This window comes from Sarcophilus harrisii, chromosome 4 (assembly GCF_902635505.1).
Source record: "Sarcophilus harrisii chromosome 4, mSarHar1.11, whole genome shotgun sequence".
Taxonomy (NCBI): domain Eukaryota; kingdom Metazoa; phylum Chordata; class Mammalia; order Dasyuromorphia; family Dasyuridae; genus Sarcophilus; species Sarcophilus harrisii.
The window spans coordinates 16,850,078-16,874,894 of record NC_045429.1 but is presented as its reverse complement, the minus strand read 5'-3'; the positions used below and the strand labels follow the sequence as shown (position 1 = coordinate 16,874,894).

The 24,817-nt window shown below is 35.7% G+C and overlaps 1 protein-coding gene across 2 annotated transcripts; it reads right to left on the bottom strand.

Moving 5' to 3' along the window:
* Nucleotides 1-345: 345 nt before the first annotated feature.
* LOC100922209 (cytochrome P450 2J2-like) lies at nt 346-23,965 on the bottom strand. Of its 2 annotated transcripts, XM_003767298.4 has the most exons (9): nt 23,603-23,965; nt 19,976-20,138; nt 10,071-10,220; nt 8,031-8,191; nt 5,505-5,681; nt 4,419-4,554; nt 2,815-3,002; nt 1,561-1,699; nt 346-648 (listed from the first exon to the last, which is right to left on the bottom strand). In XM_003767298.4, the coding sequence occupies exons 1-9, from the start codon at nt 23,813-23,815 to the stop codon at nt 467-469; spliced, it is 1,509 nt and encodes a 502-aa protein (XP_003767346.1). In that variant the 5' UTR covers nt 23,816-23,965; the 3' UTR covers nt 346-466. The 2 variants fall into 2 exon arrangements, with proteins under 2 accessions (XP_003767346.1, XP_031824876.1); XM_031969016.1 differs by lacking the exon at nt 19,976-20,138 and having other exon boundaries at nt 23,603-23,687.
* Nucleotides 23,966-24,817: the final 852 nt, after the last annotated feature.

The window sequence follows — 24,817 nt, the reverse complement described above, 5'->3', positions numbered from 1 at the left end:
ATAAATACAAGACAGAGAGGAATAATTAACCGAACAAAGTTTGGCCCCACTGCTGCTTGTTGGGGAAAGAATAGCATTGATTCTCTGTTCTGATCATCATAGGATTGTATATTTAAAATTGGAAAAGACTTTAGAAATCTCCCTCCTCCTTAGTTTAGATTTGAAAAAGGAGGCAGAGATTCAAGAGATATCATCCCAAATCACCCGGCTACGAGGTGACAGGATTAGATGTGACCCCCAAGTCCTTAAACTTCAAATCCAGTAAGAACTCTGTGCTTTTCTTTTGCTGGTGTTCATGCTTCTTTTTCTAAGTAAATTCAGTCAGCAACGGATACCCTCCCTTGGTCTCTTCTCCTCTTTTCTTTCTTGACTTCTCTTCTTGTCCCTAGCCAGACTCCAAAGGCAGGGAGCATGAGGCTGGTTCCAGTGTGCCCCTTGGACGATCACCTCACAGGCCTGGCTTGGCCTATATCTCTCGAGGAATGGCACAAATTTTGTAGGGGAGAGGAGAGACGGCCATACTTATTTGGAAGTCCAAGCTCAGCTGGGTGTTTGGAGGAGCCTGGAACGTGAATTTCTGGAGCAGGCTGGTGAAGAAAAGGAAGAGCTCAGTCCGAGCCAGCTGTTCTCCCAGGCAGGCCCTCTTTCCTGAAAGGCAAGGAGATCAGAAAATAAATCCACTAATGCTTGGCACAGGCTGGGGGTTGAGGATCTCAAGAGTCTGAATGTAAACGCTAGCATTGGGACTGGCTGTGGGGCCAGTAACTAGCCCATAATCACAGTGCTAATATTGATCAGAGGTGGAATCTGAACCCAACCTTCCTTGCTGCATTTCAGGCACCATGTCCACCACTCTATCCCACAGCCAACCTTAGAACTTTAGTACAGGTGATATCCTGTATCCAGGGAGGACCTGGATTCAGATCCCACCTGGGATGCTTCTCACACAGATGACATTGAACACATCACTTAACCTTAGTGGCTTCAAGTTTGCTCATCTGTAAAATGAGGGAGTTGGATGATGTGGCCTCCAAGGGCTCTTCCAGCTGTGTCTAAGAGCTAGCTTCTGTGCAGGCTTAAGAAAAATGGTTCCTGCTCTGAATTTAAGCCAGATGGGTTTGGGGGAGAGTACAGGACCTAAAGTCAGGAAGCCCTCAGTTCAAATCCTACTCCTGATAATTAGAAGCAAGTGATCCAACTGCTCTCAGTCTCATGTGTAAAATGGGGGTAATAATAGCATGCACTTTGCAGGATAAATAGGTAAAGGACTCTGATAACCTTAAAGACTATATAAATGCTGGGTACTAATGTGACTGCTCCTCTTCTCTTCCCCCCCCCACCTTTTCCTTCTCTTCTTTCTCCCTCTCTTCCTTTTCTTCTTTTTCCTTCTGCTCCTTCTCCTAGTATTAGTATTATTATTTTGTCAAAAGCAGACAATCACTGACTATTAGTAGTATATGCAGTCATGTGATGTGAGTTTCAGGAAGTAGAATCTCCAAAATTTCTTCATGTTAAAAAGTTACTGCTCCCAGACCTAAGGCCCTACTAAGTGTGGCTCACCAATTGAGAAAGGTACAAAAGACTCTTTTTTCTTAAATTGGCCGTTCTCCAGAAAATGTTCTGGGTTGAAGGTTTCTGGGGTTGCCCACTCCTTGGGGTCCCTGTGCAAAGCAGTCAAGTTGGTCATCATCATGGCCCCCTGGAACAAGAGAAAAGAACTGAGTTCAAGTTACTCTGAAGAGGAAGTGACCTAGTCCTCTCTCTCATTTTATAGAAGAGGGAATTGAGAGTCAGAGGGAGCATAGAACCTTCTAAAACCATATTGCTTTTTAGTGGCCAGGCTTGTTGTAAAACTCCAAACTTCTTAGGACAGGGACTCCCAACTATTTGGGACCCTTTGAAAGGCCTTTTTTTCAGAACCAATTTTAATAAATGAATCGAATAAAACAGACAAGATCACTAAGGAAATTGATTATCTTGAAATATAATCATCACAATCTAAATAAAAAAAAATAAAACTCATGGATCCCAAGTTAAGAACCCCAACCTTACAGAGTCATAACTTTAGGACTGGAAGGGATTATAGAGGCCATTGGGACCATCCTTTTCATTTTTACAGATGAGTAAACCAATACATGGAAAGGTAGACCAATTCAAGTTTATCCAGCTAGTGGCAGGAGAAATCAACCCAAAATGCCTTGTTCTAAATTGTCTTTTGGGGGCAAATTTGATGCCATTAGCACTAGGTGATTTGTCTTCCAGCTGACATCTGCCCCATCTGGGACCATATTATGAATCAGATTGTAAATAAGTAAGCTTCCAATATAGCAATGTGCCCTAAATCAGTAAATGTATTTCCTTCAGAAGTCTTGTAAGAAATGATAGTTATAAATATCAGATACTCTGAAAGACCTATGGAGCCATTGATAAGGGATCCTATTCAAAAATTTTGATATAGGCTGTATAAAATGCAGCATTATAGATTTTAGGGTTAAAAGCCATCAGATAAGGAAATGGAGGCTGGCAACTGAAGTTACTTGTACAATGATAAACAGCAAGTATTTAGGACTGGATTTCAATCCAGGTCTTCTTGACTCTAGTTCTAGATGCACTGGGTTTTGTTGGGTCAGAAAATCCAGCTTCCTTATGTCTTGACTATAAAGACACACCGGTATGTGTTTAGGTAACCTGGTTTATAGAGTTGTTCTCCTGGGAGGAGCTCACAGAACAAGACAAAGATGTTGGATCAATTCTAGGACATGGAAGTAGGTGGAGATATAATCTTTTCAAATTCATGGGAAAAAAGCTATTTACCTTAGGCACATGGTATCCTGCCACTGTGGTATCAACCACAGACATCCTGGGTGCATTGAAAGGAATAATGTCACCCATTCTTTGAACTTCATGAACAGCTGCATTAGTGTAGGGCAAATTCTCCTTATCGGCTATGGTGGGCTGCCGAGTTTGGCCAATCACCCTGTCAATCTCAGCTTGTATTTTGTCTGGAAAGAAGAGGAAGAATTGTTTGAAACCCAAATAGTATTTCCCATTTATAGAGTACTTTAAAGTTTGCAAAACATTGGACAAATATTATTCCATTTGATACTTAAATGCCAAAAGGAGATTTCTATTATTATCCTCATTTTTTAGATGAAACTCAAGCAGAAGTCAAGGAACTTTCTCAGTCTCATATCTAGCTAGGTATGAACTCAAAGCTTTTTTCCCCCTTCCCATTATTTTTTTTTTCTTTTAATGTGGGAGAAACACAGCCATACCTATGGTTGTATGAAAGTTTGACTTGATACTTCATCAAACTTGTCAGTCCCTGTAGCCTAGAGACTAATCTGAATAAAGACAAATAAGAATGTTTGCATGGTTGGGAAGGTATCCAGAAATGGGATGCCATGGAAAGCATTCTGGAGTTGGCAGTAGAAGACCTGGATTCAAATTTTGGCTTTACCAGTCACTATTTGAGTCTCCATGAATAAGAACCTCTTGGTATCTTATTTTCTTTATCTCTAAACTAATCAAGTCAGGCTAGACTTCCTGTAAGGTTTTTAAATCACTTGTTTTCTCTCAGCCTTGTTTTTCACATCTGTAAAGTTAGGGGTTGGATTTTATGGCCTCTAAGATTCCTTCCAATACAAAACAACCTTCTGCAGATTGAATTAATAATGGGTCCTTCAGTTAAGTAATTCAGTTAAATTAATTTGAAATTTATGATGAGCTATCATATGCAATAGAATAAAACTATATTTTAAGGTGTTACTTTTATTATATTTCATTAAAAAAGGAGCTATAATAATAACTATAAATTAATATGTAATAAAATAATATCAGGTATTCATGTAACATTTTTAAGGTTTACAAGGCATTTGATGGTTATCAACTTCTTTTATCCTGGGAACAACCATATGAGATAAGAACTTTTGTTGTTCCTATTTTTTACAGATGAAGACACAGAGGCTAAGAGAATTTATGTGATTTGCTCAGGGTCACAAGTGTTTGAGGCAGGATTCAAATTTATAGCTTCCTGATTCCAAATTTTGTATACTCTATTGTCCTAGGTAACAGGTACTATCATATGGGGATTTGGAAAAAAATGTCAAAAGGGATCCATATAGTATGAAAAATGGTAATCAATGCGTGGTTCCACTGTATGTAATATGCTTGGAAAGTTTTCAAGGTCTTTGTAAATTCAAACTCTTTTGGTTAGAATTGTACATGGTTGAGGCAGCTAAGTAGTACAGTGGATAGAGCACCAGCTCTGAAGTAAGGAAGACTTGAGTTCAAATCTGTTCTCAGATATTTAACATTTTTTAGCTGTGTGACCCTGGTCAAGTTAATTAACCCCCATTGCCTCATTTCTACAAAAATAGAATTCTACAAGGTTGCTTAGCTTGGTGTCATCACTGTACCTTGGATCTCTGGATAAAGGGCCATGTACAGCAGTGCCCACCTTAAAGTGGTTGAAGTTGTCTCTGTTCCAGCAAAGAAGAGGTCCATGGTACAGTAGATTAAATTTTTTTCATTGAAACTAGAATGGATGTTATCCTTAAATTAAAAAGACATGGATTAGTTGGTTAATTCAAAAAATAATCATAGCTTTCAACAAGCATAAAGAGCTTTTGAGCTCAATGTAACCATGGGTCAAAGACAAGGTGAAAGAGTTTGGGCTTCCCTTTTATCCCCAAGAATACAATCCCTGTTTCTAAGAATGGGAGCTCCTAAGTTTTTTGAAATAATATTTTTACAAGTACAGCTACAGACAATTTAAACATTGCTTCTATCTACATCTATGTTCTAATGCATTTTTATTTATTTGGTTAAACATTTCTAAATTACATTAAATTTTTTATTCTACATTACTTGGGAATGACACAGACTGCAATGTTGCCCATATGTTTGACTATTGCACAAAATTGCAAAGGTGGTTATATTTTTGATTATGTATATAAGATTGACAATTAAACATATTTTTATAGTGTCAAAAATTTTACAAAGAATATGTACATAATAATTCTGGATAGGATGAGGGGGAATGGTATGTTAATGTTATAGGTGAGAAAAGTGAGTTAAGATAGATTCATTGAGATGAACTATCAAGATTAAGATTTAATTCCAATCAGAGAAGGTACTAATGAAAAGGACACTGGACTTGGAAACAGAAAAAGCTGGTTACAGCTTCAAATTCCTAACAGCATTGTGACTGGACAAGTTAACTAACATCTCTATGCCTCAGTTTCCCCCATGTTAAATTAGGAATTGAATCCAAATGAGCCTTATGGTCCCTTACAATCTTAAATAAAAATCATAATCTCTCCATTAGTTAGCGCCATCACTTGTACTCTTTATCTGCCACGGTTGTCACGGAGAAAAGATATTTACATTATGGTAGAAATATAAGATTTTCAAAATTTCAACACACTCCTCCCACACCAATTTAGCACCTTTTGGGGAGGTTTTAAATACACAATGCTCTCTTCCTGTGATCCCTCTATTACCTTGGATAGCTCTATCAGGTAAGCATCAATGAAATCCTGGGGCTCCTCTGGATTCAGGTTTTCCTTGTGTTGTTTGATTACATCTTCTACAAAAGATTCTAGCTTTTTAGATTCTCTGAAGACCTTCTGGTGAGGTCCTGGCAAGAATTTCATTACAGAAGGAATTATATTGAAGAGCTAAATAATATAAAAAAGAACAGGGTAGGATGGTTGAGTGTCAGTTCATGTTTGACTACCCCACATCTCCATCTTCATCTTAAGTCAGGCCATGGTTTTTTAACATTTTTTAGGGTCATGAAATATCTGCTCCTGAATTCATCCTTCCTGTAACCACTGTCTCTCATCTCATACCGTTGTTCTTTTAACTCAAGCTGCTGTCCAACTGTCTAAGCACCAAGTCCTTGGGCCTGTTTTGATGCCACAAAATAAGACTTTTAAGATGTCACCAATCTAGACAGGCTCCACAGCTGCTAAGAAAAAGTGGAGAGATGCATTCTAGAGAAATTGCCATCACTTGAGCCCATCTTTCCCACTTAGCCACATAGAATTCCCTTCTTCTGAATTACATTTTGTTTCACTTAGGCAAATGAGAGCCAATGGCATTCACTCTTTTCCTTCATTTTCTTTCATAGTCAGATACTTGAGGAGTTAAATGAAATCATGAACCAGTGACACGAGTCATTGACCAATTAGTAGGAAGAGTAGATGTAATTGTGGAGGAAGACTCAGGAATATCTGAGTTAGAATTTTGCATCCAACATTTATTAGCTGTGGGCAAGTCATTAACTTATCTTAACCTCAGTTTTCTTATAAGTAAAATGGAATACTAATGCCATTTATCTCAAAGGATTGTAGAGATGATCTAAAGAAATCAGTTAATAAACAAGCATTTAGTAAGTATTAACTGTGCTGTAGAGAGTCCTGGGCATCCAAAGGAAGAGGAAGAAAATCCATTCCTTATTCTCTAGGTAATTCACCTTGTAATAGGAGAGACACCAGACATTACTGGGACATACAAGATAAAGGCAGAGTTGTTGAAAAGTATTCTGAGAGGAGAAAGCACCACCAGTTAGAGCTACTGAAAAAGCCATCCTTCAGTAGGAAGTGAAATCTGAGCTCATTCTTGAAGAAAGTAGAAGTTAGAAGGGAGGGGATTCCAAACTACAAGGATAGTGCAAAGGCACTGAGGTGGGAGCTAATATTTGTATTGATGTTTAGAAACCTTAGAGGTAAGCACTTAAATTATCTGTCTCTGTTTTTCTTTTCTCTGTCTCTTGTTCTGTTTCTCTAGCTGTTTCTGTATCTTGTCTCTGAATTTCTCTTCCTTCCTGCTTCCCTCTCTCTTCTCTGTTTCTCTATGTCTCTCTCTCTCCCTCTTTTCTAGAAGTGAGGAAAAAAAATCCAGTTTTCTCTCAAACAACTCAAGAGACAAATTTTCCATTAAGCCTTTACTGGTGTTCCTGACTTCCGATACTGCAACTAATATTTTGTCGCATATAAACCCACTTGGAGGCATGTTGCCTCCTTCCACAGAAAGCAAACCACCCTATGTCAAGGGCTGTTTCATTTTTATCCTTGTATCCCCATAACCTAGCAGAGTACTTGGCACACAATAAATCTTGGAATCCTTACAAAGTGTTGAGTCATTAGAATTGATAGAGACAATAATTATCTAATTTAGCCTGGTTCAGTATGATTGATTTGCTCCTACAAGGAGATGTTATGGGCCAGAACTTGAAACAAGGTACTAAGTGGAACTGAGACAATGGTTAAATCTAGTTTAGCATTGATTTAATCCTACAACAAATAATTGTTTCCCAGGGATATAACGATGAGTGTGTACTCAGTGTACAGCATATAAGCAAGAAGCTCTCAGGGCCAGAGAGCACTCTGAGAGATTGAGAATCCACGAGTTGGAATTGAGCTAGAGGCAGAAGCTGGAAGAGCTAAAAGACAAGCTGCCTGCAAGAGCTCTTGGAACCAAGGAGTGAGATAGACCTCTAAGAAAGCTACTCAGGCCCAAGGAAAGAGACAAGAGTTGGAAGTCTTTCTCCTTGGAAGGAGAAGATAAACGTTTCAATTTTATCAGCTGGCTGTATTTGAAGTGATTATTGATCTGAACTGATACTAAGGCTACCTCCAGAAAACCTCCCCAAGAAACCTCCTCCCACAGACAACAATCATATTATAGAAAAAGAAGAACATCACAAATAAATGTTTGTAAATTGATAATCTTGGTAAAGATTTTAGGAACACTTAAAACTATTGAGAAATTTGTTTCTTATTATCTGGAGATCACAGTATTCTGGAAAAGCATGGGTTCCCCAGGCATGTTCTTTCATGTCACTGATTATAAAAATCTTATTTCCTTCCTTTCCCACTCTCAGGCCTTTTACTGCTTAGAGGAAGTCATGCACAAATTGCTCCTGCCAAAATAACCATCATCCTGGTTTTCTTTTCCCATGGAGGAAGTCCATGGCCAGTTGAAGTTGATGCAACCATTTCCAGAAGCAGATGCTCTATTACCTGACATTCCCACCTAGGCAAAAGCTTCATGACGTAATCCACAGTCTTCAGCAGCTCCCGATATTTTGAATCATGGTACTCAAAACGATGCCCAAATGTTACAGAGCAGATGATGTTAGAAACAGCATTGTTGATCACAAAGTGGGGGTCAAAGGGCTGCCCTGTTGATCAGAATAGGATGGATATAATCCTTGACCTTTAAAGGAATCCAGCAGAATTCTTAATCTTTTTAATACCTTTTTTACTTTCCCTGTCAACTCCCAGTACACATTTATTTTATTAGTATTGTCCATAACCAGCTACTGGTTAAATAGATATGAGGGGGGAACAGAATATGTCCACTTTTTAATGTTTCTGCCAAGATTTGAGGTTTAATTGGCATATTTTATTTCAACACAGTTTACTAAAGTAATTTTGAACAAGTTATTTTAGTTGTCTTTGTTTCCATTTGTAATTAAGTAAAATAAGGACATTGGACTAGGTGACTCCTGAGAGCCTTTTTAGCCTCCGTGTTCTATATCTTCATGACTATGTTTACACTTGTGGGCTATTTGTATGCATATGAGTAGTAGGGTTTGAAATTTTTATTGGAGATACTGGAATGAAAAGAAAAATTATGAGAATGAAAATAAGGAAGGGAGGCAATATAAAGTAGTGTGTAAGTGGACCTGGAACCAGGGAGACCCAGCCAATCTCAGACATTTGTTCCAATGCTAGCCCTAACCCTATCTAGACATTTGCTAATTGGTCAACTTTATTGTGATTCTGGTGCCTTCCTATTGTTGATTATTTCCAGTTTCTCTTGTCTTTATCAAGTCTGTACATAGTTATTTGCACATTGTTGTCCTCCTTAGTCTGGGAGATCCTTGAAAACAGAGACTCTCTTATTCCTTTCCTCAGGATTTAGGTTAGTGCCTAGGATACATTAAAAATATTTATTAATTGATGGGCCTTGGGAAAGTCACTTGATTGCTACATTCCTCTGTTTATTGTTATTAAGAATGAGAGGGAGAGTTGAATTGATGGGCTCCAAGGCTAATTGCCTACCCTAAATCTATGATAATAAGAGGAAGCAGAAGAATAAGGAGAAAGGGAAAGTGGATGACAATGGGAGGAGGAAAAGAAGGGAAAAATCATAGAAAGAGGAGGGAGAGTAGGAGAATGTTTGTCTACAATAAGAACATTGCGCAAAGAAAGATAACTTGGATAGACTTAAGGACTTGGATCAGTGAAAAACCAACCAAAACTCAAGAGAATCAATGATGCACCAGCTATTAACCTCCTGATAGATGTAGATTGCATTATGTGATACATGTTTCTGAGTATGACCAATATAAAAAATTTATTTTGTTTGATTAGTATTTCTTACTAGTGTTTTTTTCCCAGTGGAAGGTGAAACAAGAAGACAGTAATGACTAACTGAAAAAAATCAATTTTTAAATGAAGACAACAATATGTATGCATGTATGTATGTGTGTGTGTATATATATATGTATATATATATGCATATATATTTTCTAAAGTATAGGAAGAAAAGAGGAAAGCAGAAGAAAAAAGGGGAAAAAGGGAATGAAAGAAGAGATATAAAGAAATGGAAATATATAATTCAATAACTAGAATGGTAGAAGAATAATTAGGAAATAAAAAGAGTTAGAGAAGGACTGTATGAGAAAATAGAGGCAGGGTTGTGTGTCCATGTAGGGCCCAATCAAGGCAGGACTCCATGTGTGATCTTTGAAAAACTGAAGCATGTAGAGCCTTAGGATTCATAGAAGAAAAATGATTATAATGGCATTCAAGAGAATGAACCATCAAGGTGTGCTTCCTTGGCTTATGGTCTCATTTCCCCCTAGAGAACAATTTTGGGTCTTGGAAAACATTTCTTGGACACTTGGGGGTAATATTTTGTCTGTCTCTACTCTAGGGATGACATTTCCTCCACTGCTTCTCCCATCCACAAGTCAGATTCTCTTTAATGTTCATCTGGCCAAATGGAAAATCACAATAAATTGAAAACATCTCTGGATGACTAGTGCTCACCTTTTTCTTCCCTCATAGCCTCAATGAGATACTTGGCCTCTACCCGTATCCGATCTTCCAGGGTCTTCTTTCCCAAACCAAAGTTCCTTAGAGTCATTAAGGCAAATCTTCTTTGCTGTTTCCACAGTTGGCCATTAGACATGATTAAGCCTAAGTAACAATATTAATAATAATTTATATCACTGTTTCAGAAGATCTCTCATTTTACTGATGTGCTTATTCCCCCCACTAATGATAAATTCAACTGAACAAATATTAAAAAAAAAACCCAACATACAAACACTTAATATATGTCAAACACTGTAATGGATATCAAAATAAGAGCTAGGCAATTCTTGTTCCCAAAGTAGTTATATACTAATTAGGAAAATAACACTTATAATTCTACTATGGAGCACTTAGAAATGCCTGAAGTTCTAAAGACAAAACAGAGATGCTATGCCTCTGAGGTCCAATGGTCTGTATGTAGCCTTGGGGACATAAACATAAGCTTCTTATTTCCTCAGTCAGAGATGATTGGCTGCTGGATGATTTTCTGCTTTGGAAAAATGTGGACAGTGGGAGGAACCCAAATCCTAATCTGAATGGTCAGATCTACTTGGAATGACCCAAGCCATCTCAAATAGACCTTGTTGACTTCACCAATGTCATGGTCCAGGCAGGAGAGCGATATCTTGGCCTGTGGGTGATGGATATGCTACAAGGAGGTTCATTGTCTCTTTTATGCTTAATATCATCTGGAATTGATAATTCCTCTACCTTGTTGACAGTATACTATTAAACAATCAACCCTATTTGTCTCTACCCAAGAATGGAAGTTTATAAAAGAGAAACATTGGGACTCAAGAGTTTCAAGTGCATTACAGTGACAGGAGCAACATCTATTAAATTTCGAAGCTCTTCCATGTAGCTGAGGCTAAGGATCACTTTTTCTTAAAAAGACACTCAAGATTCCCTACAGACTTATGAAAAACCAGCCAAAATAGATAAAATTGGATAATATGATTTAAAAAGAAAAAAATGAATAACTAGTATTAAAAATGAAAAAAGGTAAATATACCACTAAAGGAAATGAAATAAAAGTAATTATAAGGAGTTATTTTTCTAAATTATATGCTGCCATTAAATGTAATAATTTAAGTGAAATATAATATTTACAAAATTGTAAATCACCAGATTATCAGAAGACAAAATAGAAGTAAAGCACTTTTAGAAAAAGAAATTAAACAGGCCTTAAATGAGCTTCCTAAAAAATCATAAGAATCACATGAATATGTTGGTGAAATCTATTAACCATTTAAATATCAACTATTTCCAATAGTAAATAAATCATTTTGAATGATAACTAAAGAAGGGATTCTACCAAATTCCTTTTCTGAAAAAAAAATAGCATATGGATACCTAAACCAGGAAAAATTATAGGCCAATTTCATTAATCAATATTAATGCAAAAATCCTAAATAAAACACTAACTTAAAGATTAAAATCATATATTACAAAGATTATAATCATGATCAAGTGGAATCTATACCAGGAAGGCAAGGATGAATTAACATGAAAAATTAGATAATTGATTACATTAAAATAAATGCAAAAAATCAGAGCAGCTGTTCATATAATTACAATTATATAATTATATCAGTATGTTCAGAAAAATCTTTTAATGTATCCTTTATTTTAAAACCCTTATTTATATTAATAAAACTTGAATGTATTGATAGTAATGATATTTATGTTTTCCCTTCATTTGGTAAAAAAGTATTTATCTAAAATCATCAACAAGCATAAAAGTAGAGGATATTCAGTAACAGCAAATTATAAGAAATATATGCCCATTATCATCAATATTATTCAGTGTTGTATTGGAAAACTAGCAATAGCAATAAGAGAAGAAAAGAAATTGAAGGAATCAGAATGGGAAATAAGGTAATAAAACTACCTCTTTTTTAGGTGCCATGATAATGTTCATGAAAAATTTTGAAGGTTCAACTTAAAACTTAGCTGAAGCAATTAATAATTTTCGCAAAGTACAAAGGTATAAAATAAATCCATAAGCATCCCTATATATCATAAACAAAACTCTGCAAAAAGATAAAGTAAAAGATATTCTATTTAATATAACTCCCAACAGCAATATAAAATACCTGAGAGCACATCTGCCAAAAAATTCCAGGAACTATTTAAACAAATTAAAAAAAAACTTTTTATACAAATAAAATTAACTTAAATAATTGGAATAATATTAATGGTTCAAAGTTAGGCTGGGACAATATAATAAAAATATTTTCCAAAATTAATTTAAATTTTAATGCTATTCCTATTACATTTCATTTTTTTTGAATTAGAAAAAAATATTAACCAAATTTATTTGGGAAAGCAAAAAGTCAAGATTACTAAAGGGAATAATAAAAAAAATGTAAAAGAAGGAGATCTAGGAATCATTATTAAAGCACTCTCATTCTGGATAAGCAATAGAAAGTACATAAATGGAAAAGAATACACATAGAAATATAATCTAAAATAGCAGACAGACACAATAACATTGTATTTGACATGGCTAAAGATAAAATTTTGGGATACAAATTCAATATTTGGTTAAAAAATTGTTAGGAAAATGGAAAAATGTATGGCATAAACTGAACATGTACCAATATATCATACCATTTAACAAGTTAGGGTCAAAATGGTTACATAGCCTAGATATAAATAAATATTACAAGAAAGAAAAAAAAAAGCATGAAAGATAATATTTGTCAGACATCTGGATAGGTGAACAATTTACAAATTAAGAAAAGATAGCCATGTTAGGTGGAAAATAGATTATTCCAACTACATGAAATTGAAATTTTTAATTCAATTAAAACAAATAAAGCCAAGATCAGATGAAAAGGAGAAAAAAAATTTGGGGGGGGGGATAATATACTTTATCAGATAAAAGTTTTATTTCTGTAATATAGAAAAAACTTTGTCAAATCTAAAAGAATACTAGTAATTTCCCTACTAATAAATGGTCAAAGAAAATAAGTAGGTAGTTTTTCATTGAAGAAATCACAACTTATATGAAAACATATTCTAAATCATTATTGATTATAGAAATGCAGACTGAAACAACCTTGAGACATCATTATACACCTACAAATTGGCTAAAATGCTTGCAGAGGAAGGCACCAGGTGCTCAAGGAGATGTGGAAAAATTGGGACATTATTTCATTGTTGGTAGATGTAATGTTCTTCTCTAAAATGTAATCTTTTCTGGGAGCAGGTTTCTTGGGGGGCTTCTGGAGGCAGCCTTCCTTTCAGTTCAGTAATCACAAATGCAGTCAGGGATTAAAGTCCAAATCCTTTATTGTCTCCTTCAAAGTCGTATCTCCTTCACTTGGGGCTTGGCTAGTTTTCTTAGAGGTCTTCTGGATCTTGGTTTCAGTGTTCTCCACAGGACAGCCTGCCACTACTTCTCTGTCTTCCTTAGTTCTGCCCAACTGCCTTCTCTGGCTTCTGAATCTTCTCAATTTCCAAAGGTTTGTGCTTGAGCCTCCAGCCACAACAAAGGTGGACAATGGGATGAATCTGTCTCAGCCTCAGAAAGCGTCTAATGTGCTTGTCCTTTCTGGCCCTGAGAGCTCCTCCTTATATGTTCCACAGTGAATATACACCAATCATATCACTAGGAAACCATTATTTGTTGTAGGATTAAATCAATGCTAAACTAGATTTAATCATTGTCTCCTCAATTTCACTTAGCACCTTGTTTCAAGTTCTGGCCCATAACAGGTGAAATTATGAACTTATAGAAATATTTTGGACAGAAATCTGGAATTATATCCAAAGTATTACTAAACTACTTCTTTTTTCTCCCCTCCCCCTTAGAAAGCTCATTTGCTTAAAAAAAAACCTTTAAATCCCTAATAGTATTTTATTTTCCCAAATACATGCGGAGATAGTTTCCAACATTCTGCTTTGCAAAACCCTTGTGTTTCAAATTTTTCTTCCTCACTCCTACTCTCTCCCCTCACTAAAACAACAAGCAATCTGATGTAGGATAAGCATGTGTACTTCTAAATATATTTCCATATTCACCATGCTGCATAAGAAAAATCAGATCAAAAAGAAAAATAAAACATAAGACAAGAAAAAAAGCAAAAAAAAAAAAAGCTATAAAAAAGAGTGAAAATACTATGCTTTGATCCACATTCAGTCTCCAAAGTTCTCTCTCTGGATGAGGATGGATCTTTATGTCACAAGTCTATAGGGAATGCTTTGAATCACCATATTGTTGGAATGAGACAAGTTCATCACAGTTGATGATCCTTGTTGTTACTATGCACAATATTCTCTTGATTCTGGTCACTCCACTCAGCAGCAATTAATGTGAGTTTTTCCAAGCTTTTCTGAAATCATCCTGTTGATCATTTGTTATAGAACAATAATATTTCATTACATTCATATATTATAAGTAATTCATCCATTCTACAACTGGAGGGCATCCACTCAATTTTCAGTTCCATACTACTACAAAAAGGGAAGCTACAACATTTTTGCACATATGGTTCCTTTTCCTTCTTTTATGATCTCTTTGGGATATACATCTGGGAGCGTCAGTGCTGGATCAAAGATTATGCACAATTTGATAGATCATTGAAAATAGTTCCAAATTGCTCTCCAGAATGGTTGGATCATTTTACAATTCTACCAACAATGTATCAGTGCCCCAATTTTCCTACATCCTCTCCAACATTCATCCTTACCTCTTCCTTTCATCTTAGCCAATCTGAGAAGGAATACCTCAGAGTTTTCTTAATGTGCATTTCTCAAATCAATAATAATTTAGAAATTTTTTTTATCTGACTAGAAATTACTTAATTTCTTTATTTGAAAATTGTCTGTTAATATCCTTTGACCATTTATGAATTGGGATACAGTTTATTTACTTATAAATTTGAATCAATTTTATATAGTTTAGATATAAGAACTTTTTACATCTTTTTATTGACAAAATATATGCATGGGTAATTTTTCAACATTGACCCTTACAAAAATTTTTGGTCCAACTTTTCCCCTCCTTCCCTCTACTCCCTCCCCTAGATGGCAGGTAGTCCCATACATGTTAAATATGTTAAAATATATGTAAAATACAATATATGTATACATATTTATACAGTTATCTTGTTGCACAAGAACAATCAGATTTAGAAAGAAGGTAAAAATAATCTGGGAAGAAAAAAATGCAAGCAAACAATAATAGAAAGAGTGTAAATGCTATGATGTGGTCCACACTCATTTCCTAGTGTTCTTTCTCTGGGTGTAGCTGGTTCTGTTCATTACTGATCAATTGGAATTAATTTGGATCTTCTCATTGTTGAAGAGAGCAGCATCCATCAGAATTTATCCTCATTTAGTATTGTTGTTGAAGTATATAATGATCTCCTGGTTCTGCTCATTTCACTTAACATCAGTTCATGTTAAGTCTCTCCCAGCCTCTCTGTATTCATCCTGCTGGTCATTTCTTACGGAACAATAATATTCTATAACATTCATATACCACAGCTATTCTCCAATTGATAGGCATCCAGTCAATTTTCAGTTTCTAGCCACTACAAAAAGGACTGTCACAAACATTTTTACACATACATTTCCTTTCTTTAAAATCTCTTTGGGATATAAGCCCAATAGTAACACTGCTGGATCAAAGGGTATACACAGTTTGTTAACTTTTTAAGTATAGTTGTAAATTGCTCTCCAGAATGGCTGGATTTGTTCACAATTCCACCAACAATGTGTCAGTGTCCCAGTTTTCCCACATCCCCTCAAACATTCATCCTTATCCTTTCCTGTCATCTTAGTCAATCCGACAGGTGTGTAGTGGTATCTCAGAGTTGTCTTAATTTGCATTTCTCTGATCAATAATGATTTGGAACACCTTTTCATATGAGTAGAAATAGTTTCAATTTCATCATCTGAGAATTATCTGTTCATATCCTTTGACCATTTATCAATTTAAGAATGGCTTGATTTCTTATAAATTTGAGTCAATTCTTTATATATTTTGGTAATGAGGCCTTAGACGTAAGGCCTTTAATAGAAATACTAACTGCAAAAATTTTTTTCCCAGCTATCTACTTTCTTTTTCATCTTGGCTTCAGTGGATTTGTTTGTTCAAAATCTTTTTAAATTTAATGTAATCAAAATTAGTCATTTTGCTTTTTATAATGTCCTCCAATTCTTTATCCACAAATTCCTCTCTTCTCCACACATCTGAGAAGCAGACTATCCCTTGTTCTCCTAATTTGCTTATAGTGCAATCCTTTCTATCTAATTCGTGAACCTATTGTGACTTTATCTTTGTATAGAATGTTAGATGTTGGTCAGTGTCTAGTTTCTGATATACTATTTTCCAGCAATTTTTGTTAGGCTCCAGAAGCTGGAGTCTTTGGGTTTATAAAACACTAGCCTACTATAGTCATTAACTATTAAGTCTTGTGAACCTAACCTATTCCACTATCAACTTCTCTATTATTTATCCTCTACCAAATGGTTTTGATGACCTCCACTTTATATTATAATTTTAGGTCTGGTACAACTAGGCCACCTTACTTTGCATTGTTTTCATTAATTCCTTTGAATTTCTTGGCCTTTTGTTCAGATGAATTTAGTTATTATTTTTTTCCATCTCTATAAAGTAATTTCTTAGCAGTTAGATTGGTAAGGTACTGAATGAATAGATTAATTTAACTAAAACTGTAATTTTTATTATATTATCTCAGCCTACCCATGAAAACTTGAACTACCTATTTTTAACCTATATGTTCTAAAATCTTTATAGCAGCACTCTTTGCAAAGAACTGAAGATTGCATTGATGTCTATGAATTGGTTGAACAAGTTGCAGGATATGATTGTGTTGGAATACTATTGTACTATAAGAAATTAGGAGCTCAATGATCTTAGAAAAACATGGAAAGACTTTTATGGAATAATGAAGAGTGAAAAGTGAACCAAAAAACCTTGTATACAGCAGGAATCGCAATGACTTAAAAAGACTTTTAATAATGTATTTTGTCTGTTATAAATGCCCAAATTAACTATAAAGGATATTTGAAGAATGATACTATCTGCACTCAAAGAAAGAAATAATAAGTGGAAGTATGTATATAAATATGCAATCTATATCTGTCTAAATCTATATTGTGTCTAATGATAGCCATCTCTGGGAAGGGAAGAAAAAAGGAAAAAAAAAATTTACATAATGATTGTTGTAAATTTTGAAGGATATTTAAGATGTTCATAGTAGATTTGCAGTTTCATGTGTAATAATCTTTTTTTTATTGTATTTCATTATAAAATACTGGTTTTATTAATAGATTAAAATACATTAATAATGAAAAAATAAAATAAAACATACTTTGATGTAGAATTTTGATTTTATTGAATTCCTCCAGATAAAGGTGTCTCTGCTGGTACCTGAACCATCATGTGGATCAAAGTGTCTAAAGTCAGAATTATAAACCCACAGATTTTCTGAGTAGAAAGAGATCTCAGGTCTAATTTATATCCAGCAAATAACACCAGCAAAATATAATAAACAACTTTTGCTTGTAGACCTCTAGTGAAAGAGAATCTACCACCTCTGAAGAAAAACATTTCATTTTAGGGCAATTCTGATTTAAAGGAAGATTTCTTACTATGAAGCCAAACTATGGCCCACTGAAAATGTATCTCCTTTACTTATGATTCTGGGACCAAGGAGAACAAGTTAATGCCTTTTAATTAAAAGGCCTTCAAATATTTGAAGACAATCATCACGACCTCCCTTCACCTCCTTCTGAGACTCCCTGTCCTTTTTTTTTATTTTTTTTTAATTTTTTTTATTTTTATTATAGTAACTTTTTATTGACAGAATCCATGCCTGGGTAATTTTTTTTACAACATTGTCCCTTGCACTCACTCCTGTTCCGATTTTTCCCTCCCACCCTCCACCCCCTCCCCTAGATGGCAAGAAGTCCTATATATGTTGAATATGTCCTAGTATATCCTAGATACAATGTATGTGTGCAGATCCATACAGTTTTCTTGTTGCACAGGGAGAATTGGATTCAGAAGGTAGAAATAACCCGGGAAGAAAAACAAAAATGCAAACAGTTTACATTCATTTCCCAGTGTTTTTTTTTTTCCTTTGGGTGTAGCTGCTTCTGTCCATCATTGATCAATTGAAACTGAATTAGGTCTCTTTGTCAAAGAAATCCGCTTCCATCAGATTACATCTTCATACAGTATCGTTGTTGACGTATATAATGATCTCTTGGTTCTGCTCATTTCACTTAGCATCAGTTCATGTAAGTCTCTCCAAGCGTCTCTGTATTCATCTTGCTGGTCATTTCTTACAGAACAATAATATTCCATAACATTCGTATACCACAATTTACCCAACCATTCTCCAATTGATGGGCAGCCACTCAGTTTCCAGTTTCTAGCCACTACAAACAGAGCTGCCACAAACATTTTGGCACATACGGGTCCCTTTCCCTTCTTTAGTATCTCCTTGGGGTATAAGCCCAGTAGAAACACTGCTGGATCAAAGAATATGCACAGTTTGATAACTTTTTGGGCATAATTCCAGATTGCTCTCCAGAATGGTTGGATTCGTTCACAGCTCCATCAACAATGTATCAGTGTCCCAGTTTTCCCACATCCCCTCCAACACTCATCATTATTTTTTCCTGTCATCTTAGCCAATCTGACAGGTGTGTAGTGGTATCTCAGAGTTGTCTTAATTTGCATTTCTCTGATTAATAATGATTTGGAACACTCTTTCATGAGTGGTAATGATTTTACTTTCATCATCTGAAAATTGTCTGTTCATATCCTTTGACCATTTATCAATTGGAGAATGGCTTGGTTTCTTACAAATTAGAGTCAGCTCTCTATATATTTTGGAAATGAGGCCTTTATCAGAACCTTTAACTTTGAAGGTGTTTTCCCAGTTTGTTGCTTCCCTTCTAATCTTGTTTACATTAGTTTTGTTTGTACAGAAGCTTTTTAATTTGATGTAATCAAAATTTTCTATTTTGTGATCAATAATGGTCTCTAGTTCGTCTTTAGTCACAAATTTCTTCCTCTTCCACAAGTCTGAGAGATAAACTATCCTATGTTCCTCCAATTTGTTTATAATCTTGTTCTTTATGTCTAAATCATGGACCCATTTTGATCTTATCTTGGTATACGGTGTTAAGTGTGGGTCCATGCCTAATTTCTGCCATACTAATTTCCAGTTATCCCAGCAGTTTTTGTCAAATAATGAATTCTTATCCCAAAAGTGAGGACCTTTGGGTTTGTCAAACACTAAACTGCTATAGTTGACTATTCTGTCTTGTGAACCTAACCTCTTCCACTGATCAACTAATCTATTTCTTAGCCAATACCAAATGGTTTTGGTGACTGCTGCTTTATAATATATTTTTAGGTCAGGTACAGCTAGGCCACCTTCATTTGATTTTTTTTTCATTAATTCTTTTGAGATTGTTGACCTTTTATTATTCCATATGAATTTTGTTGTTATTTTTTCTAGATCATTAAAATATTTTCTTGGAAGTCTGATTGGTATAGCACTAAATAAATAGATTAGTTTAGTGAGACTCCCTGTCCTTAAGTTAAACATTCCAAAATCTTTCAAATGATTCTTCCATGGGATGAATTTGAACTCTTTCTCCATTCTCCTCTTCCTCTTCTTCACTTCAATTCCTACTCTCAGATTTGAAGGAAGGAAATTTCAAAGGCCTGCTTTTTATCATAATTCTTCTAGCCACAAGACATATTTGGATTAAATTGTTTCAGGAATGATGAACAGGAATCAAAGGTATCTTTCAAAGAATCCCAGAGATGAGAAATATTTATTATAATGCAGAGTACTCACCAAGTGACTTAAAGATATGAAGATGGATAGGGAGTTGTGGTCGATCAATAAACACATCACCTTGGTTGACCAGGACCTCCTTGATCAATGGCAATCCAGTTACTATTACAAAGATTTGACTGCCCACGTGCATGGACACAATATTTCCATATTTCTGGACAAACTGAAAAAGAATTATTTTGAGTAGGAAATTTCCATTGCCTTTCAGGTTATTTTTTTTTTTGTAAGTATTGTTATTAGATGACATTCAGCATATGTGAAACAATTCCAGGGGAATCTACTCAATTCAGTCTGATCCATTTCCACTCGATTAAGTTTAGCTCTCCCTAAACAAGCACTGAATCATCCAAATATATCTCAATCGCTGTGTTATGAGCTGAGCAGATGCTCACAAATACCAAACAGTACCTTTCCCTGAGGAGCTGATATTGGAAGAAAATGATCTATGTATAAGGAAATTCTAAGTGATTTCAAGGGAACCTAGCACATAGGAGGTATCAGGAAGGCTTTCTGCAGAAGATGGCCCACTGAAGCTGAGATTTGATGATGAATTCTAAAAGATTCAGGAGAAGAGGGAATATATTCCAGGTTCTGAATTCATTGCTATGTTCTAGGTAGCGTGCTGGACTTGGAATATATAGCAAAGAAAAATTCAGAGTTTAATACATGGGCAAATCTGTACCCTTACAACTGAACCATTATTATGTTCATTGGAATGGGTAGAATGTCAGCTCCCAGAAGGCAGAGACAGTTTCATTTTTATCTTTTTTTAAATCTCCAGCACCTAGGATAGTACCTGATACATATCAGACATTTGTGAAATGCTTGTTATTTGACTGATTAGATCTTTTCCCCACTGACACCAATCAAAGCTCTTTTGAAACTCAATAGATGGTCTCTGAGATAAATAAGAAAAAATCAATCAATACTACTTCTAACATGGTCATGAGTTTCTTTGAACTAAGCAAAATTGGCCTCAGGTAACAAAAGTTTAGAGTCTGTCATCCCCCCCTTATCTGAAACTTTTACAGCTTGATAGCACCCAAGAATATTTCTCTTCTGCTTCAAGAATCTTAGACAGTGAAATATTTTAATGTGATAGCATATGATGACTATTTTCAGGATGCAGGGATACTTAGACTTCAAAAACTAAAAAAAAATGAGGTGAAAGGTGGGATGTGATGCTAATCCTACATTTGATTCCTACCAGGAACTAGTCAGTGAATCTTTTCCAAGATATTGTTTTGGCTTATCCAGTATCCATCTCAAAGGGGTATGTAGAGGATCAAATAGGATAATGCACAAATTATTCTCTATAAATGTGCAAAGGTGATATCAATTTCACCTGAGAGGCAGCAGGAGATAGTACATAGAGACCAAGCATCAACATAGGACTCATAAAGGTTCAGGTAGGAGATCTCCATCCCTGGCTGCCTAACATTTTATTAGTGACTTGAATAAAGACACAGATAAGGTGCTCATCTATTTTTCAGTCAACACTAAATTGGGGAGTGTAGCTGGTAATGAAGCTGATCAAAATAATTTAATGGACTATGGTTGGGCTCAATGTAGTAAGATGAAATTCAAAGGGATAAATATAAATAAGTGTGCCTTAATCAGACTAAAGTACAAAAAAGATTTGCACAAGTACATTTTCTCTGAAAAAGATCTGGATCTTAAAAAACGTGGTTTTCTTTTCTTTAAATTGCATTTCCATGTTACTATTAGGCTTATATCCTAAAGGGATCTTAAAGAAGGGAAAGGGACCCATAGGTGCAAAAATGTTTATGGCAGCCCTTTTTGTAGTGGGTAGAAACTGGAAATTGAATAGATGCCTATCAATTGGAGAATGGTTGGGTAAATTGTGGTATATGAATGTTATGGATTATTATTGTTCTGTAAGAAACAACCAGCAGGATGATTTCAGAAAGACCTAGAGAGACTTACACGAACTGATGCTAAGTGAAATGAGCAGAACCAGGAGATCATTTTGCACAGCAACAACAATACTATATGATGATCAATTCTGATGGACGTAGCTCTCTTCAACAATGAGATGAACCAAATCGGTTCCATTTGTTCAGTAATGAAGAGAACTAGTTACACCCAGTGAAAGAACTATGGAGAATAAGTGTGGCCACAACACAGCATTTCTACTCCTTCTGTTATTGTCTGCTTGCATTTTTTATTTCTTTCTCAGATTATTTTTAACCTTATTTCTAAGTCAGATTTTTCATGTGCAGCAAGATAACTGTATGGATATGTATACATAGATTCTATTTAACATATACTTTAATATATTTAACATGTATTGATCTACCCGACATCTAGTGAAGGGGGTGGGAAGAAAGAGGAGGAAAAATTACAACAGAAGGTTTTGCAAGGGCCAATGCTGAAAAATTAGCCATGCATATGTCTTATAAATAAAAAGCCATAATTTAAAAAATAAAAAAAGTAGAAAAGTAAAGAAAAGTGCATTTCCTGAATTTCATTATAATTAGTTTCTTATATAGTCCCATTTTATGCATTTAAAACTATGATTTTGAGGAAATGTCTATTGGTTTCACTAGACTAACTGCTGGAGGGGTCCAGGACACAAACAAGGTGAAAAAATTCTTATATAGAAGTTGAGAAGAGAGTGCTTAATTCTATTCAGCATTATGATACATCAGGTTAAGAAAATCATAATTAGTGTTTGGTGAAATTAATTGAAACATATTGGCAGTATAAGGTTAATAGCTATAATTGACCAACAAGCCAAGTGAATGTCAAAGATTGACATGTCCTGTCCAAAGTCTGAAGATTAGAATTGTGGACTCCAGGTTCTTAACGTTTCATAAATGTGTGTTTGTCTTGTTTTCATCATTGATGTTGTTGTCTCTATTAGTCTGGTGAATCCGATGGATTCCTTCTCAGAAGGAAGTTTTTAAATGCATATTAATAAAAGGGGTAGGATTTAAAAGAAAATCATTATATTAAAGTACAGGGATCAAAACATATTTCTAACTTGAATTCAATGGCCCCTGGTTAAATACCTCTGATTCTAGAATCTGAAGAGACTTCAGATGCTGCCTGTGCAATTTCTACCAGTGTAATAATGAACATGTATTAAGTGCTTACTATATACCAGTTACTGTGCTAATGCATGAGATACACAAAAAGCAAAAGGCAGTCTCTCAAGGAGCTCGCCTATCCCTTTATACATAGAGATAATATTAAATGCTAGCATTTATTTAGCATTATTTAATACTTTCTGGGTGCCCCTCAATGTGCAAAGGATTTTGCAATTATCTCATTGGATCAGATTCACAGAAATAGAATCAGAAAGGATCTCAGCAAGCATCTAATTCTGACCATGTACAAAAGGAAACTCTACAAGGACACAATGCACATGTGAGGAGTTTTTCCAGGTCTCCAAAGGTCAAAAGGAGGTTGTGAATCTGGCCCTCTAAGCCCCACACCAGACATACTTTCTATCGCAAAAGGCTGTTTCCCAGGTAGGGCCAGAGCAGAGATGGATACCCAGACTTATTTTCTGCCCACTCCAGCACATTACCCAGCATATGCCACAGTTCCTATACCCCCCCTCTCAGCCAGCAGATTTCCCCCTCCCATCTCATTCCTTACCTTTTGCATGGTGACTTGGGGCTTTTCAAAATCCATCTGGAGGAAGTTGCCCAATATGGGCAAACTTGGAGGGCCAGGGGGGTAGTTTAGATGTCGTCTCCTACTCTGAACATAATGTATCAGGATCAGGATGATGGCAGAGAGGAGAAGGAAACTCTGCAGTGGGGTTCCTTCCCAAAGAGAAGGGATCATGTTTCCCAGAGAGAGCTGCATCTTTCCCAGCTCTAGCAGGAAGGCCAGAGCAGCCAAACTCCTCCTCCTTCTTCACCCCCTAATATGGGGCCACTGGAAGTAGTGTTCCCAACTCAAGCAATGTTTGTCTCTGTGGAACTGCTGCTAGGGCTGGTTTTATGGGCCAGTCAGGGAGAGTGCCAGCCTCTGCTCGGTGCTCCCGCCCTCTGCCCTCTGCCAGGGCCTGCCTCCTGAGAGCAAACACCTCCCACTCAACAGGAAGAGAATGCCAGGGTTGTCAGCTAGAATCCAGAGAGAAAACCTGGTCAGAGAGGCCTGGGGAAGCTCCATAAACAGATAGATCCACCCAGTGAGCCCCAAATCACAGGGCAAGAGCTTTGGGGCAAGAAGGGACCCAGAACCTCAGCCCTTGTTTAGGAGAGCAGCAAGCTGAGACCCAGGGAGAACAGGAAACTGACATGGTCCCATTGCTCCCTGTAAGGTTCAGAGCTTTCAATGGGACCCTTCTCAGATGATCCAGTCAGTACTCCATTCTGTATTGTAAGCTGCCTCCAAATGGGCTTGGGAACTAACTTAGGGATCTCTAAACCTAGTATTCTGGCACCCTGTGTGGTATGGGATTAGATTTAAATGGGTATGTGAACTTGATTTAGAGAAAATAATTTCAACTTTATTGGAATAATTAGAATAAAATTACAATAGATTTGAAATAGAGATAATTAGACATTAGATAATAATGATAAAATATGGATAGAATTAGAATAAATTAGAATGAAATTCCAACAAATTGGAAGAAATGGAATAAAATGCCAATGTAATTGGAATAAATTGGAATAACATTCTAATATCTGTAGAATAATATGTAGTAATTAAAATAAAATTTGAATACACATAGAACAATAAGGAATAATTAGAATAAAATGTCATTCTATTAAAACAATTAAAATAAAGAGTCAGTATTCTCCTCCTCCTCCTCTTCTTCCCTTTTCTTTGCTCTTTGCTCTCCAAGAGGACCATGACATT